This window comes from Pelobates fuscus, chromosome 11 (genome assembly GCF_036172605.1).
Source record: "Pelobates fuscus isolate aPelFus1 chromosome 11, aPelFus1.pri, whole genome shotgun sequence".
Lineage (NCBI taxonomy): Eukaryota > Metazoa > Chordata > Amphibia > Anura > Pelobatidae > Pelobates > Pelobates fuscus.
This window is the reverse complement of record NC_086327.1, coordinates 136820161-136836728: the sequence shown is the minus strand read 5'-3', so window position 1 is coordinate 136836728 and position 16568 is coordinate 136820161. Positions and strand designations below refer to the sequence as shown.

Here is a 16568-nt window from a genome sequence, read left to right as displayed (position 1 = left end):
ATTATTACAGATTATTAATAGTACAGAATGCATTTCTATACACAGAGAGGAACCACAGACATAGACCAAACTTTTACTCCAATCTCAACAACGGTTGGAATCAAACTATCGAGCCCCAATACTGCTGTAAGAAAGTCAGTGCTCCATCAGCTGATCGTCTGCAATAAGCAAAGCCTGATTTCAGAATTATCATACCCCAATACTGCTGTAAGAAAGTCAGTGCTCAATCAGCTGATCGTCTGCAATAAGCAAAGCCTGATTTTAGAATTATCAAACCCCAATACTGCTGTAGGAAAGTCTGAGCTCCATCAGCTGATCGTCTGCAATAAGTAAAGTCTGATTTCAGAATTATCAAACCCCAATACTGCTGTAAGAAAGTCTGTGCTCCATCAGCTGATCGTCTGCAATAAGCAAAGTCTGATTTCAGAATTATCAAACCCCAATACTGCTGTAAGAAAGTCAGTACTCCATCAGCTGATCGTCTGCAATAAGCAAAGTCTGATTTCAGAATTATCAAACCCCAATACTGCTGTAAGAAAGTCAGTACTCTATCAGCTGATCGTCTGCAATAAGCAAGGCATGATTTCAGAATTATCAAACCCCAATACTGCTGTAAGAAAGTCAGTGCTCCATCAGCTGATAATCTGCAATAAGCAAAGTCTGATTTCAGAATTATCAAACCCCAATACTGCTGTAAGAAAGTCAGTGCTCCATCAGCTGATCGTCTGCAATAAGCAAAGCCTGATTTCAGAATTATCAAGCCCCAATACTGCTGTAAGAAAGTCAGTGCTCAATCAGCTGATCGTCTGCAATAAGCAAAGCCTGATTTCAGAATTATCAAACCCCAATACTGCTGTAAGAAAGTCAGTGTTCCATCAGCTGATCGTCTGCAATAAGCAAAGCCTGATATCAGAATTATCAAACCCCAATACTGCTGTAAGAAAGTCAGTGCTCAATCAGCTGATCGTCTGCAATAAGCAAAGCCTGATTTCAGAATTATTAAACCCCAATACTGCTGTAAGAAAGTCAGTGCTCCATCAGCTGATCGTCTGCAATAAGCAAAGCCTGATTTCAGAATTATCAAACCCCAATACTGCTGTAAGAAAGTCAGTGCTCCATCAGCTGATCGTCTGCAATAAGCAAAGCCTGATATCAGAATTATCAAACCCCAATACTGCTGTAAGAAAGTCAGTGCTCCATCAGCTGATCGTCTGCAATAAGCAAAGCCTGATTTCAGAATTATCAAGCCCCAATACTGCTGTAAGAAAGTCAGTGCTCAATCAGCTGATCGTCTGCAATAAGCAAAGCCTGATTTCAGAATTATCAAACCCCAATACTGCTGTAAGAAAGTCTGTGCTCCATCAGCTGATCGTCTGCAATAAGCAAAGTCTGATTTCAGAATTATCAAACCCCAATACTGCTGTAAGAAAGTCAGTGCTCCATCAGCTGATCATCTGCAATAAGCAAAGCCTGATTTCAGAATTTTCAATCCCCAATACTGCTGCAAGAAAGTCTGAGCTCCATCAGCTGATCGTCTGCAATAAGCAAAGCCTGATTTCAGAATTATCAAGCCCCAATACTGCTGTAAGAAAGTCAGTGCTCAATCAGCTGATCGTCTGCAATAAGCAAAGCCTGATTTCAGAATTATCAAACCCCAATACTGCTGTAAGACAGTCAGTGCTCCATCAGCTGATCGTCTGCAATAAGCAAAGCCTGATTTCAGAATTATCAAACCCCAATACTGCTGTAAGAAAGTCAGTGCTCCATCAACTGATCATCTGCAATAAGCAAAGCCTGATTTCAGAATTTTCAATCCCCAATACTGCTGCAAGAAAGTCTGAGCTCCATCAGCTGATCGTCTGCAATAAGCAAAGCCTGATTTCAGAATTATCAAGCCCCAATACTGCTGTAAGAAAGTCAGTGCTCAATCAGCTGATCGTCTGCAATAAGCAAAGCCTGATTTCAGAATTATCAAACCCCAATACTGCTGTAAGACAGTCAGTGCTCCATCAGCTGATCGTCTGCAATAAGCAAAGCCTGATTTCAGAATTATCAAACCCCAATACTGCTGTAAGAAAGTCAGTGCTCCATCAGCTGATCGTCTGCAATAAGCAAAGCCTGATATCAGAATTATCAAGCCCCAATACTGCTGTAAGAATGTCAGTGCTCCATCAGCTGATCGTCTGCAATAAGCAAAGCCTGATTTCAGAATTATCAAGCCCCAATACTGCTGTAAGAAAGTCAGTGCTCAATCAGCTGATCGTCTGCAATAAGCAAAGCTTGATTTCAGAATTATCAAACCCCAATACTGCTGTAAGAAAGTCAGTGCTCAATAAGCTGATCGTCTGCAATAAGCAAAGCCTGATTTCAGAATTATCAAGCCCCAATACTGCTGTAAGAAAGTCAGTGCTCCATCAGCTGATCGTCTGCAATAAGCAAAGTCTGATTTCAGAATTATCAAACCCCAATACTGCTGTAAGAAAGTCAGTGCTCCATCAGCTGATCATCTGCAATAAGCAAAGCCTGATTTCAGAATTTTCAATCCCCAATACTGCTGCAAGAAAGTCTGAGCTCCATCAGCTGATCGTCTGCAATAAGCAAAGCCTGATTTCAGAATTATCAAGCCCCAATACTGCTGTAAGAAAGTCAGTGCTCAATCAGCTGATCGTCTGCAATAAGCAAAGCCTGATTTCAGAATTATCAAACCCCAATACTGCTGTAAGACAGTCAGTGCTCCATCAGCTGATCGTCTGCAATAAGCAAAGCCTGATTTCAGAATTATCAAACCCCAATACTGCTGTAAGAAAGTCAGTGCTCCATCAGCTGATCGTCTGCAATAAGCAAAGCCTGATATCAGAATTATCAAGCCCCAATACTGCTGTAAGAATGTCAGTGCTCCATCAGCTGATCGTCTGCAATAAGCAAAGCCTGATTTCAGAATTATCAAGCCCCAATACTGCTGTAAGAAAGTCAGTGCTCAATCAGCTGATCGTCTGCAATAAGCAAAGCTTGATTTCAGAATTATCAAACCCCAATACTGCTGTAAGAAAGTCAGTGCTCAATAAGCTGATCGTCTGCAATAAGCAAAGCCTGATTTCAGAATTATCAAGCCCCAATACTGCTGTAAGAAAGTCAGTGCTCCATCAGCTGATCGTCTGCAATAAGCAAAGCCTGATTTCAAGCTATCAAGCCCCAATACTGCTGTAAGAAAGTGAGTGCTCCATCAGCTGATCGTCTGCAATAAGCAAAGCCTGATTTTAGAATTATCAAACCCCAATACTGCTGTAAGAAAGTCTGTGCTCCATCAGCTGATCGTCTGCAATAAGCAAAGTCTGATTTCAGAATTATCAAACCCCAATACTGCTGTAAGAAAGTCAGTGCTCCATCAGCTGATCGTCTGCAATAAGCAAAGCCTGATTTCAGAATTATCAAACCCCAATACTGCTGTAAGAAAGTCAGTGCTCCATCAGCTGATCGTCTGCAATACGCAAAGTCTGATTTCAGAATTATCAAACCCCAATACTGCTGTAAGAAAGTCAGTGCTCCATCAGCTGATCGTCTGCAATAAGCAAAGCCTGATTTCAGAATTATCGAACCCCAATACTGCTGTAAGAAAGTCTGAGCTCCATCAGCTGATCGTCTGCAATAAGCAAAGCCTGATTTCAGAATTATCAAACCCCAATACTGCTGTAAGAAAGTCTGTACTCCATCAGCTGATCGTCTGCAATAAGCAAAGTCTGATTTCAGAATTATCAGGCCCCAATACTGCTGTAAGAAAGTCTGTGCTCCATCAGCTGATCGTCTGCAATAAGCAAAGTCTGATTTCAGAAGTATCAAACCCCAATACTGCTGTAAGAAAGTCAGTGCTCTATCAGCTGGTTGTCTGCAATACGCAAAGTCTGATTTCAGAATTATCAATCCCCAATACTGCTGTAAGAAAGTCAGTGCTCCATGAGCTGATCGGCTGCAATAAGCAAAGCCTGATTTTATAATTATCAAACCCCAATACTGCTGTAAGAAAGTCAGTGCTCCATCAGCTGATTGTCTGCAATAAGCAAAGCCTGATTTCAGAATTATCAAACCCCAATACTGCTGTAAGAAAGTCAGTGTTCCATCAGCTGATCGTCTGCAATAAGCAAAGCCTGATATCAGAATTATCAAACCCCAATACTGCTGTAAGAAAGTCAGTGCTCAATCAGCTGATCGTCTGCAATAAGCAAAGCCTGATTTCAGAATTATTAAACCCCAATACTGCTGTAAGAAAGTCAGTGCTCCATCAGCTGATCGTCTGCAATAAGCAAAGCCTGATTTCAGAATTATCAAACCCCAATACTGCTGTAAGAAAGTCAGTGCTCCATCAGCTGATCGTCTGCAATAAGCAAAGCCTGATATCAGAATTATCAAGCCCCAATACTGCTGTAAGAAAGTCAGTGCTCCATCAGCTGATCGTCTGCAATAAGCAAAGCCTGATTTCAGAATTATCAAGCCCCAATACTGCTGTAAGAAAGTCAGTGCTCAATCAGCTGATCGTCTGCAATAAGCAAAGCCTGATTTCAGAATTATCAAACCCCAATACTGCTGTAAGAAAGTCTGTGCTCCATCAGCTGATCGTCTGCAATAAGCAAAGTCTGATTTCAGAATTATCAAACCCCAATACTGCTGTAAGAAAGTCAGTGCTCCATCAGCTGATCGTCTCCAATAAGCAAAGCCTGATTTTAGAATTATCAAATCCCAATACTGCTGTAAGAAAGTCAGTGTTCCATCAGCTGATTGAATGCGATAAGCAAAGCCTGATTTCAGAATTATCAAACCGCAATACTGCTGTAAGAAAGTCAGTGCTCCATCAGCTGATCGTCTGCAATAAGCAAAGTCTGATTTCAGAATTTTCAATCCCCAATACTGCTGCAAGAAAGTCTGAGCTCCATCAGCTGATCGTCTGCAATAAGCAAAGTCTGATTTCAGAATTATCAAACCCCAATACTGCTGTAAGAAAGTCAGTGCTCCATCAGCTGATCGTCTGCAATAAGCAAAGCCTGATTTCAGAATTTTCAATCCCCAATACTGCTGCAAGAAAGTCTGAGCTCCATCAGCTGATCGTCTGCAATAAGCAAAGTCTGATTTCAGAATTATCAAACCCCAATACTGCTGTAAGAAAGTCAGTGCTCCATCAGCTGATCGTCTGCAATAAGCAAAGTCTGATTTCAGAATTATCAAACCCCAATACTGCTGTAAGAAAGTCAGTGCTCCATCAGCTGATCGTCTGCAATAAGCAAAGCCTGATTTCAGAATTATCAAACCCCAATACTGCTGTAAGAAAGTCAGTGCTCCATCAGCTATAAGCAAAGTCTGATTTCAGAATTATCAAACCCCAATACTGCTGTAAGAAAGTCAGTGCTCCATCAGCTGATCGTCTGCAATAAGCAAAGTCTGATTTCAGAATTATCAAACCCCAATACTGCTGTAAGAAAGTCAGTGCTCCATCAGCTGATCGTCTGCAATAAGCAAAGTCTGATTTCAGAATTATCAAACCCCAATACTGCTGTAAGAAAGTCAGTGCTCCATCAGCTGATTGTCTGCAATAAGCAAAGCCTGATTTCAGAATTATCAAACCCCAATACTGCTGTAAGAAAGTCAGTGTTCCATCAGCTGATCGTCTGCAATAAGCAAAGCCTGATATCAGAATTATCAAACCCCAATACTGCTGTAAGAAAGTCAGTGCTCAATCAGCTGATCGTCTGCAATAAGCAAAGCCTGATTTCAGAATTATCAAACCCCAATACTGCTGTAAGAAAGTCAGTGCTCCATCAGCTGATCGTCTGCAATAAGCAAAGCCTGATATCAGAATTATCAAACCCCAATACTGCTGTAAGAAAGTCAGTGCTCCATCAGCTGATCGTCTGCAATAAGCAAAGCCTGATTTCAGAATTATCAAGCCCCAATACTGCTGTAAGAAAGTCAGTGCTCAATCAGCTGATCGTCTGCAATAAGCAAAGCCTGATTTCAGAATTATCAAACCCCAATACTGCTGTAAGAAAGTCTGTGCTCCATCAGCTGATCGTCTGCAATAAGCAAAGTCTGATTTCAGAATTATCAAACCCCAATACTGCTGTAAGAAAGTCAGTGCTCCATCAGCTGATCGTCTCCAATAAGCAAAGCCTGATTTTAGAATTATCAAATCCCAATACTGCTGTAAGAAAGTCAGTGTTCCATCAGCTGATTGAATGCGATAAGCAAAGCCTGATTTCAGAATTATCAAACCGCAATACTGCTGTAAGAAAGTCAGTGCTCCATCAGCTGATCGTCTGCAATAAGCAAAGTCTGATTTCAGAATTTTCAATCCCCAATACTGCTGCAAGAAAGTCTGAGCTCCATCAGCTGATCGTCTGCAATAAGCAAAGTCTGATTTCAGAATTATCAAACCCCAATACTGCTGTAAGAAAGTCAGTGCTCCATCAGCTGATCGTCTGCAATAAGCAAAGTCTGATTTCAGAATTATCAAACCCCAATACTGCTGTAAGAAAGTCAGTGCTCCATCAGCTGATCGTCTGCAATAAGCAAAGCCTGATTTCAGAATTTTCAATCCCCAATACTGCTGCAAGAAAGTCTGAGCTCCATCAGCTGATCGTCTGCAATAAGCAAAGTCTGATTTCAGAATTATCAAACCCCAATACTGCTGTAAGAAAGTCAGTGCTCCATCAGCTGATCGTCTGCAATAAGCAAAGTCTGATTTCAGAATTATCAAACCCCAATACTGCTGTAAGAAAGTCAGTGCTCCATCAGCTGATCGTCTGCAATAAGCAAAGCCTGATTTCAGAATTATCAAACCCCAATACTGCTGTAAGAAAGTCAGTGCTCCATCAGCTATAAGCAAAGTCTGATTTCAGAATTATCAAACCCCAATACTGCTGTAAGAAAGTCAGTGCTCCATCAGCTGATCGTCTGCAATAAGCAAAGTCTGATTTCAGAATTATCAAACCCCAATACTGCTGTAAGAAAGTCAGTGCTCCATCAGCTGATCGTCTGCAATAAGCAAAGTCTGATTTCAGAATTATCAAACCCCAATACTGCTGTAAGAAAGTCAGTGCTCCATCAGCTGATCGTCTGCAATAAGCAAAGCCTGATTTCAGAATTATCAAGCCCCAATACTGCTGTAAGAAAGTCAGTGCTCCGTCAGCTGATCGTCTGCAATAAGCAAAGTCTGATTTCAGAATTATCAAACCCCAATACTGCTGTAAGAAAGGCAGTGCTCAATCAGCTGATCGTCTGCAATAAGCAAAGTCTGATTTCAGAATTATCGAACCCCAATACTGTTGTAAGAAAGTCAGTGCTCCATCAGCTGATCGTCTGCAATAAGCAAAGTCTGATTTCAGAATTATCAAACCCCAATACTGTTGTAAGAAAGTCAGTGCTCCATCAGCTGATCGTCTGCAATAAGCAAAGTCTGATTTCAGAATTATCAAACCCCAATACTGCTGTAAGAAAGTCAGTGCTCCATCAGCTGATCGTCTGCAATAAGCAAAGTCTGATTTCAGAATTATCAAACCCCAATACTGCTGTAAGAAAGTCAGTGCTCCATCAGCTGATCGTCTGCAATAAGCAAAGTCTGATTTCAGAATTATCAAACCCCAATACTGCTGTAAGAAAGTCAGTGCTCCATCAGCTGATCGTCTGCAATAAGCAAAGCCTGATTTCAGAATTATCAAACCCCAATACTGCTGTAAGAAAGTCAGTGCTCAAACAGCTGATCATCTGCAATAAGCAAAGCCTGATTTCAGAATTATCAAACCCCAATACTGCTGTAAGAAAGTCAGTGCTCCATCAGCTGATCGTCTGCAATAAGCAAAGCCTGATTTCAGAATTATCAAACCCCAATACTGCTGTAAGAAAGTCAGTGCTCCATCAGCTGATCGTCTTCAATAAGCAAAGCCTGATTTCCAAACTATCAAACCCCAATACTGCTGTAAGAAAGTCAGTGCTCAAACAGCTGATCGTCAGCAATAAGCAAAGGTAGCCTTCTGGAATACCACACTACGACTCTATCCTGCACAGCATCATTTATTATAACCTAACCACCCTGTACATTTACTTTATTTTACACGTTCTTTGTGCATTGTGTAGTTTCTTACTTTTATGTCTTGTATGTAATGCTAAAGTGTAGTTTTAATAGCCCTGTATGTAATCGTTTTTTTCACACATATATATATATATATATGTATTTCCCCTCTGATTTCTGCCCTTTGACCCCTCCATTCTTTTATTGATATCAACTCAGATGTGTTTGTTTGAATAACCATCCCCTCAGCTCTGTGCTTAGATGCAAATCCCCCCTCCCACGGATTTATTTCAAGCCTATCTGACCCTCACATACCTTTCTTCCACAGCCTGATTTCCCCATTACTGCTGCAAGTAAGTCTGATACCTGCCCACCCCTCCCCAGGCGCATTATTACATTTATAGATAGTGTTTCACACCCAAATTTTAGATAAGCAGAAACAGCAGGTGTACACACTGCCTCTTATCAGTACACTCCTGCACTTTCTTAAGCCCTAAAACTTAATATTTACTCTTCCTACTCCTGATTTTGATAGTCCATATTATTGGTTGTTTTTCTCTCCAAATTGACTTGTTCCCAGTTTAGCATTGCTCTGTCTTCTCCTCCTCCTTCCTCAGTATCAAAATCTCTCCTTACACCCACTTTCCTCACCCCCCCCACAACCTTTACATTTCCCCCTCTCTGCTACTCTCCCCCTTCTCTCATCCCTGCACTATTTTTTCTACTCTCTCACTCCGACCCACAATCGATCTCATCCTAGACCCCATGCATACACAACCCATTCACACCTCCTGTCACTATCTCTCCTCCTCCTTCTAGCAGCTGGTGATGTCTCTCCAACCTAGGGCCCTTCACCTACTCTACACACACTAAGACAACCAGAACCCCCACAAACCTCATCACAATACCCTGCCCTTCACCCTCACTTACCAACATTCAGTGTGCACTCTGGAACGCCCGCTACGTCTGCAGTAATTTAAAATCAACAGCCATACACGACTTTTTCATCTCAAACTCACTCACACTACTTGCACTCACAGTAACCTGACTTTCCCCCTCTGATAGCACTACTCCGGCCTCTTTATGTTTTGGTGGGCTACAATTCTCCCATACTCCCAGACCCAACGACTGTAAAGGAGGTGGTGTAGGCATCCTTCTATCCCCTTAATTTACCTTTCAACCAATCTCCCCTGCCCTATCCTTTACTTTCTTTGAAGTTCACATTGTCCGCCTATTTAAACCCACCCGCCTCCTTCCCCCGGTCATCCTAGGCTATTTATTTCTTCCTGGCTACCTTACTTCCTCTCATCTAGCACTCCTTCCCTCGTTCTTGGGGATTTTAATATCCCAATCAACAACCATGACTGCACTGGTGCCTCTCGTCTGCTCTCTGTAACCTCCTCCTTTGGCCTCATGCAATGGTCTAATTCAGCAACCCATACGGCAGGAAACACTCTTGATCTTGCCTTCACCAACCTCTGTACGGCCTCTAATATCTCCAATATTCCTTTTCCTTTATCTGACCACCATCTGCTTACTTTTGATATCAGCATACTGAGGACCCAACTGACACCACCCTCTGCACATCAATATCACAGAAAACTTCAATGTCTTGACCTAGAGCATTTCTCCACTAATCTCCAAACTCTCCTTTTACGTATCTCAAACCTCACCTGTCCTAGGTCTGCAATCTCCTTCTACAATTCCACCCTCTCCTCTTAACTAGACATCATGGCACCTCCTACACATAAAAGCAGCAAGCGCCCCCCAACTACAACCTTGGCACACCAAGCTGACTCGATACCTCCAAAAATGCTCCAGAACTGCTGAATAATGCTGGAGGAAATCTCACTCTGCATCTAACTTTCTCCACTATAAATTGATGCTGCGCTCTTACAGCTTGGTTCTTTCCTCTGCAAAAGTAAATTACTTCCAGTAAGGCCAGTAAGGTTTTGTCATGTATAAATAGGGGCATAAATTCTAGGGATGAAAATATAATTTTGTCTCTTTATAAATCGTTGCTTAAACCACACCTTGAATATGCTGTGCAATTTTGGGCACCTGTTCTAAATAAGGATATCATGGCACTAGAAAAAGTGCAGAGACGAGCGACAAAATTAATAAAAGGAATGGAACATTTTAGTTACGAAGAAAGGTTAAAAAATGTAAATCTCTTTAGATTGGAAAAACGACGCCTCAGAGGGGATATAATAACATTATACAAATGTATTCGGGGCCAGTACAAACTATTATCTGAAAATCTATTCATAAACAGGGCTATACATAGGACACAAGGTCACGCATTTAGACTGCAAGAAAGGAGATTTAATAAAAGGTACATGAATGAACTCGTTTCAGAATTTGCTGGTTCTGTACCATCTGCCCACCCACTGATTTCAGGTCTTAATTTCATGTCATTCCATTTTATAAATCTTTCTTTGAAAAGCCAACCAGTACTCACCTTTGGGAGACAGGTACCGCCAGTTTATTACCGGATCTGGCTTCCCAGTGGCCATACAGACCAGGCTGACATTACTTCCCTCATTGACAGCGATATTTGAAGAAATCTCTGTGATTCGGGGGGGAACTGTAAGCAAACAATAGCACGCCATTATTATAGGAAAATATCTCCCCAATAGATGCTTAAAACAAGAAACATTCCGTTCAATTCATTCACTAAAAATTACTTTTATTAAACCGTGTTACAATAGCATTTTTTATTTATTCATGGATGATATTCCGACATATAAAATGGCAATATCAGAATAAAGCTGTAGCCAGCCTTTTAATTTTCTAGCGGATACAAACAGGACCAGTACAAGGATTTTTGTCTACTCAGATGAAGACACAATTTTGCCACCCTCGTTTTCACCTAACACGGGTGCCCCTCTTACCCATCCTTTTGTCTCTTTTGTGCATCTTGCCAACTTTTTCTCTGTTTGCATATTGTTTTCCACATTTGTTATTCTTTTCAAACCTTTATTGCAGTTTTGCGGTCTCTTAACCCACTTGTGTCACACATTCAATTACTCAGTGGCTAATACACACACACACACACACACACACACACACACACTCTCTCTCTCTCTCTCTTACACACACACTGACCACTGGCTCTTACACACACACACACACGGCCGCTCCTCCCATCTCTGACATCCCGGTTGCACACTTTTTCCCCCATCACACAAATAACTTGGTAAATTAGTAACATGGGCATTGCTACAGAGGGTGGTTGGCAGGAGAGGGGTTCTCTGTGCTCCCAGCGGTCACTCGTACATCTTTGCACCCCCCTTGTCGGTGTGCCCTAATGTGGCTGCCTGTGTGCCTTATGGTAGCCCTGGCCCTGAGTACACATACCCATAATCTAATATGGAACATTTATTAACCTTTTCATGTCATGTTCTGTTTCCCGTTAAATGTATATTATATTAAATTCAATTCAGTCTTGGCACAAGCAGGGCACACGTATTGTAGAAGGAGAACCATAAACAGATAATGCATCAAACGTGTCTGTTCGGAAAAGATGTAGAGTCATCAATGGAATGTGCCTGCTGGTCTCACTGGTTTCTATGGCAACTACTGCACTTTGCTATTGTATACCACTTTTCTGAACAAAACACTTTTTAAACATAACCCCTAAGTCTCTGTACCCTCTCCTTCACTTCCTATATTCAATAATGGAAAAGGACAGAGCGTATCACGGTGGCTGGCAGGAAACAAGATGACGTATTGATAAAGTAAATACAGTTCTACATATTCCTTGTGTACTTTTTATATTTATATTTGTTTATTTAGTATTTTTGCTATATCCTGATCGTTGCTCCTGGGCTCCCACTACGGATATTCTGACAACATCATCCAGGAGTCCCAAGATTAACTGGGAGACACGCTGTTTTTATATCTTCTATTTTTAAGTGAGACCAATAAATGTGTCCTATACAATTTTATAACAATTTTCACCATATTTGATTTCCTTTATTTTACATACTTGGTTGGAAGATACCTCAACTTATACTCATCACAGTACCCCTGAGTGGGTGAAAGGCCTGATTTTTCCATTCGTTTGTGAGTGCATTCATACCTTCACTTATTCACATTAACGCTATACTATTTTACGCTATGTTAGCTACGGTATTTGATTTTTTACACAGAGCATACCTTTGGATACTCTACCTGAATACAGGTTATTCTATTCCATATATATTTTAACGTATTCTGGGTGGTTTCCACTTTTCCTATATATCTGTATATTTGTTTAGGTGGTTGTGAAGTACACCTGGGATCACTTCCAGTTATACGGTTTTCACTTTTAGTGTATATACTTTCTTTTTCGCTTCTACATTTTAATTTTACTTTTAGACCTCATACACACATAAACACATATTTGTGAAATATAGGGACAATTCTACATAAAAAATGTAGAACATATTACGTCACAGTTCCCAATTTATGGTAACCTTATTGAAAATGTGCCTGGATTATCACATTCAGAAAATGTTAATGGACATAATGTGTCTTTAAAAGAGTTTCCCCTATATAGAATATTTAAAGTTAGGTGTTCAGTATGCCCCTTGTTCCGTCTCCCACCCCACATCGTTACAGTATTAATAATAAATTAGTTTGCTGCCCTTTGTGCTGTTTCTTTAAACATTCTGCTGGGGTGTAAGGTAACCGATTTGCTAACATTTTTTCTTCTTTAATTATGGAGATCGGTTTGCAGCAAACTGTAGAATGGGAAAGGACACGGGAGAGACTGTCCTCTTAGACCTGCACAATTAACTAAGCAAATACGACATGAATGAAAAGATCCACATTCCAACAGCCGCTTTAAACCCATTTTTATAAAGCTAATGTGCTTAGCCTTCCAGGTATTAATTATATAAGATATTGTATATTGAAAAGGAAGAATGCAGATAGGGAAAAGTACAATGAGAATAGAATTTGCCCTAAATTGCTTAGAATGCAATAGTTTACTAAATCCACAAGACCTGGACGGGCTAGAATGGTACCTGTGTGATAAAATCACTGTTGTATAAATTTATTTTTAAAGGGACATCAAATGGTTTAATATTTTTGGATATGCTTTTTAAATAACAACAACAAAGTATTTAACCAGGAAAGGTACATTCAGATTGTTCTGGTTTCCATGTACGTCCTGGGGGTGTTACTATTACCCAATCGCATGGTACTCATTTTACCTACCTCGGAAGGATGGAGGGATGCATCAGCCCACTGAGCTCTCTCACCGGCTTTGTTTTACCATTTTGAAAAATTGTTTAATATTTTGATATTGTTTGATATTTTTTTATATTGTCATATAGTGAAAAAAATACAATTTAAAAGCGTATCCAAAAAAATTCAGTCATTTGAGAAGCTTATTTGAATTATTGTTATTATTATTATTATTTTTTTTAATGCTGTTGCAAGGACATTATAGGCACCTATTTACTTAAATGTTAGCACTTACTCAAATTTAGGGGTGCTTTATGAAATGTTCAAGATCAAAACTAAATGTATCTCGTCCAAAGCGATTTTTCAGGCCGAAATTCTTCAGATCCCAAAACTTTTAAAATTCTGATTAAATCAATTTGGCTAAACAGAAATCTTTCAATGTGCACAAGTCTAAATGCACACTGTTACCTACTCCCATAACTCCATTTGCATTCAAGTGACGGTTTTAAATAACACGTACTGAATAATCCCAACAAGATACTAACACGTACTGAATAATCCCAACAAGATACTAACAAATACTGAATAATCCCAACAAAATACTAACACCTACTGAATAATCCCAACAAGATACTAACACCTACTGAATAATCCCAACAAGATACTAACACGTACTGAATAATCCCAACAAGATACTAACACCTACTGAATAATCCCAACAAGATACTAACACCTACTGAAAAATCCCAACAAGATACTAACACCGACTGAATAATCACAACAAGATACTAACACCTACTGAATAATCCCAAAAATATACTAACACCTACTGAATAATCCCAACAAGATACTAACACATACTGAATAATCCCAACAAGATACTAACGCGTACTGAATAATCCCAACAAGATACTAACGCGTACTGAATAATCCCAACAAGATACTAACACGTACTGAATAATCCCAACAAGATACTAACACCTACTGAATAATCCCAACAAGATACTAACACCTACTGAATAATCCCAACAAGATACTAACACGTACTGAATAATCCCAACAAGATACTAACAAATACTGAATAATCCCAACAAGATACTAACAAATACTGAATAATCCCAACAAAATACTAACACCTACTGAATAATCCCAACAAGATACTAACACCTACTGAATAATCCCAACAAGATACTAACACCTACTGAAAAATCCCAACAAGATACTAACACCGACTGAATAATCACAACAAGATACTAACACCTACTGAATAATCACAAAAATATACTAACACCTACTGAATAATCCCAACAAGATACTAACACATACTGAATAATCCCAACAAGATACTAACGCGTACTGAATAATCCCAACAAGATACCAACACGTACTGAATAATCCCAACAAGATACTAACACGTACTGAATAATCCCAACAAGATACTAACACCTACTGAATAATCCCAACAAGATACTAACACGTACTGAATAATCCCAACAAGATACTAACACCTACTGAATAATCCCAACAAGATACTAACACCTACTGAATAATCCCAACAAGATACTAACACATACTGAATAATCCCAACAAGATACTAACACGTACTGAATAATCCCAACAAGATACTAACACCTACTGAATAATCCCAACAAGATACTAACACCTACTGAATAATCCCAACAAGATACTAACACCTACTGAAAAATCCCAACAAGATACTAACACCTACTGAAAAATCCCAACAAGATACTAACACCGACTGAATAATCACAACAAGATACTAACACCTACTGAATAATCCCAAAAAGATACTAACACCTACTGAATAATCCCAACAAGATACTAACACCTACTGAAAAATCCCAACAAGATACTAACACCGACTGAATAATCACAACAAGATACTAACACCTACTGAATAATCCCAAAAAGATACTAACACCTACTGAATAATCACAAAATGTTCACAGCCAGAGGTTCCAAAAATAAATTTCCCATAATGCTTAGTCAATCTTATATCTTCCCATCACTGACATGACTACATCAAACCTTTCAGTTCCAGAACAGAGAGAGGAAAAAGCAGATCTCTAGCTCTTAAAAGAAAAGAGAAAAAATTAAATAAAGAAATACACAAATAAATATTAATATTGTGTTGGAAGTGAACTGGTTTTCTTTCATACACTTTTGTATATTTTGTGTTTGTAAAAGAAATGAGCGCAAGCTGCGTCCCTTCACCCACTGAAGACATCATTCTATAGTTTAATTTTTGTATAATACTCGAAAAAAATTTTTTAAAGCTTTCTTTGTAATTCAGGCACAAATCCAGTTGACTGAAAGATTTATATAATAGAGTAACGAGAACAGAAATATATCAGCGAAATAAGGGCCGAATGGATCCTAACAATTTGAGTGACATTTCTTGAACCTCGTTACGATCGAGACTAGAATTCCTGCAGATGAGCTAGCAAACAACATATTTTACTTGGCAACACTTACTATTAAATGGTAGAAACAAGGCTACAATGTACTCTATTAGAAGATTAACCCCTTCACGTCCGTTAATCTGGATTAGGAAGCTATCACAAATTTACCTTTACCGGGCGCCTGCGCCGCTCCTCTCCTCCGGCCATGCAGCCAGAACGCATCGCGTGGCCGCATTGCCTCAGTCCTCGGGCCACGTGGCCTGAATATAATGCTTACCTTCGGTCTCGTCAATAGCTCCCTCTGCTGGTTCGCAGGACGTACTGCGACCAATACAAATAAAAGATAAAGCCATGACGTCATTACCTTAAAAGGGCCACGTCATCTAGGTGACCCAAATGCTGTTCGGGCTCGCAGAGATGACGTGTACCAATGGGAACTCTTTTGAGCCTATTTAAGGCATGTTTTAGCCTCCATTCTTTGCCCGATCGTGGTTTCTGTTTGGATCCTCGTTTAATGCTCCTGGTGATTCCCTTGTGATTTCCTGTGTTTGGCCTCGGCTTCGTATATTTCTCATAAACCTTCCCCTGTATGTCCTAGAAAAACTTTCTACGGAGTGATAGCGTGTTCGCAGTAAAAAAAAGTCTAAAACTTAGACATGTAATAATATAGAAACATAGAATGTGAGGGTAGATAAGAACCATTCGGCCCATCTAGTCTGCCCAATTTTCTAAATACTTTCATTAGTCCCTGGCCTTATCTTATAGTTAGGATAGCCTTATGTCTATCCGACGCATGCTTAAACTCCCTCACTGTGTTAACCTCTACCACTTGCGATGGAAGGCTTTTCCATGCATCCACTACCCTCTCAGTAAAGTAATACTTCCTGGTATTATTTTTAAAGCTTTGCCCCTCTAAT

The 16568-nt window shown here is 39.9% G+C and overlaps 1 protein-coding gene across 4 annotated transcripts in view; it reads right to left on the bottom strand.

Moving 5' to 3' along the window:
• LOC134577628 (protein CEPU-1-like) overlaps positions 1–16568 on the bottom strand; it is an 844338-nt gene that overhangs the window by 115480 nt on the left and 712290 nt on the right. For all 4 annotated transcript variants that reach the window (XM_063436475.1, XM_063436476.1, XM_063436477.1 and 1 more), the window contains exon 4: positions 10515–10640. In XM_063436475.1, coding sequence (XP_063292545.1) covers positions 10515–10640 — 126 coding nt within the window. The remainder of the gene's footprint in view (positions 1–10514; positions 10641–16568) is intronic.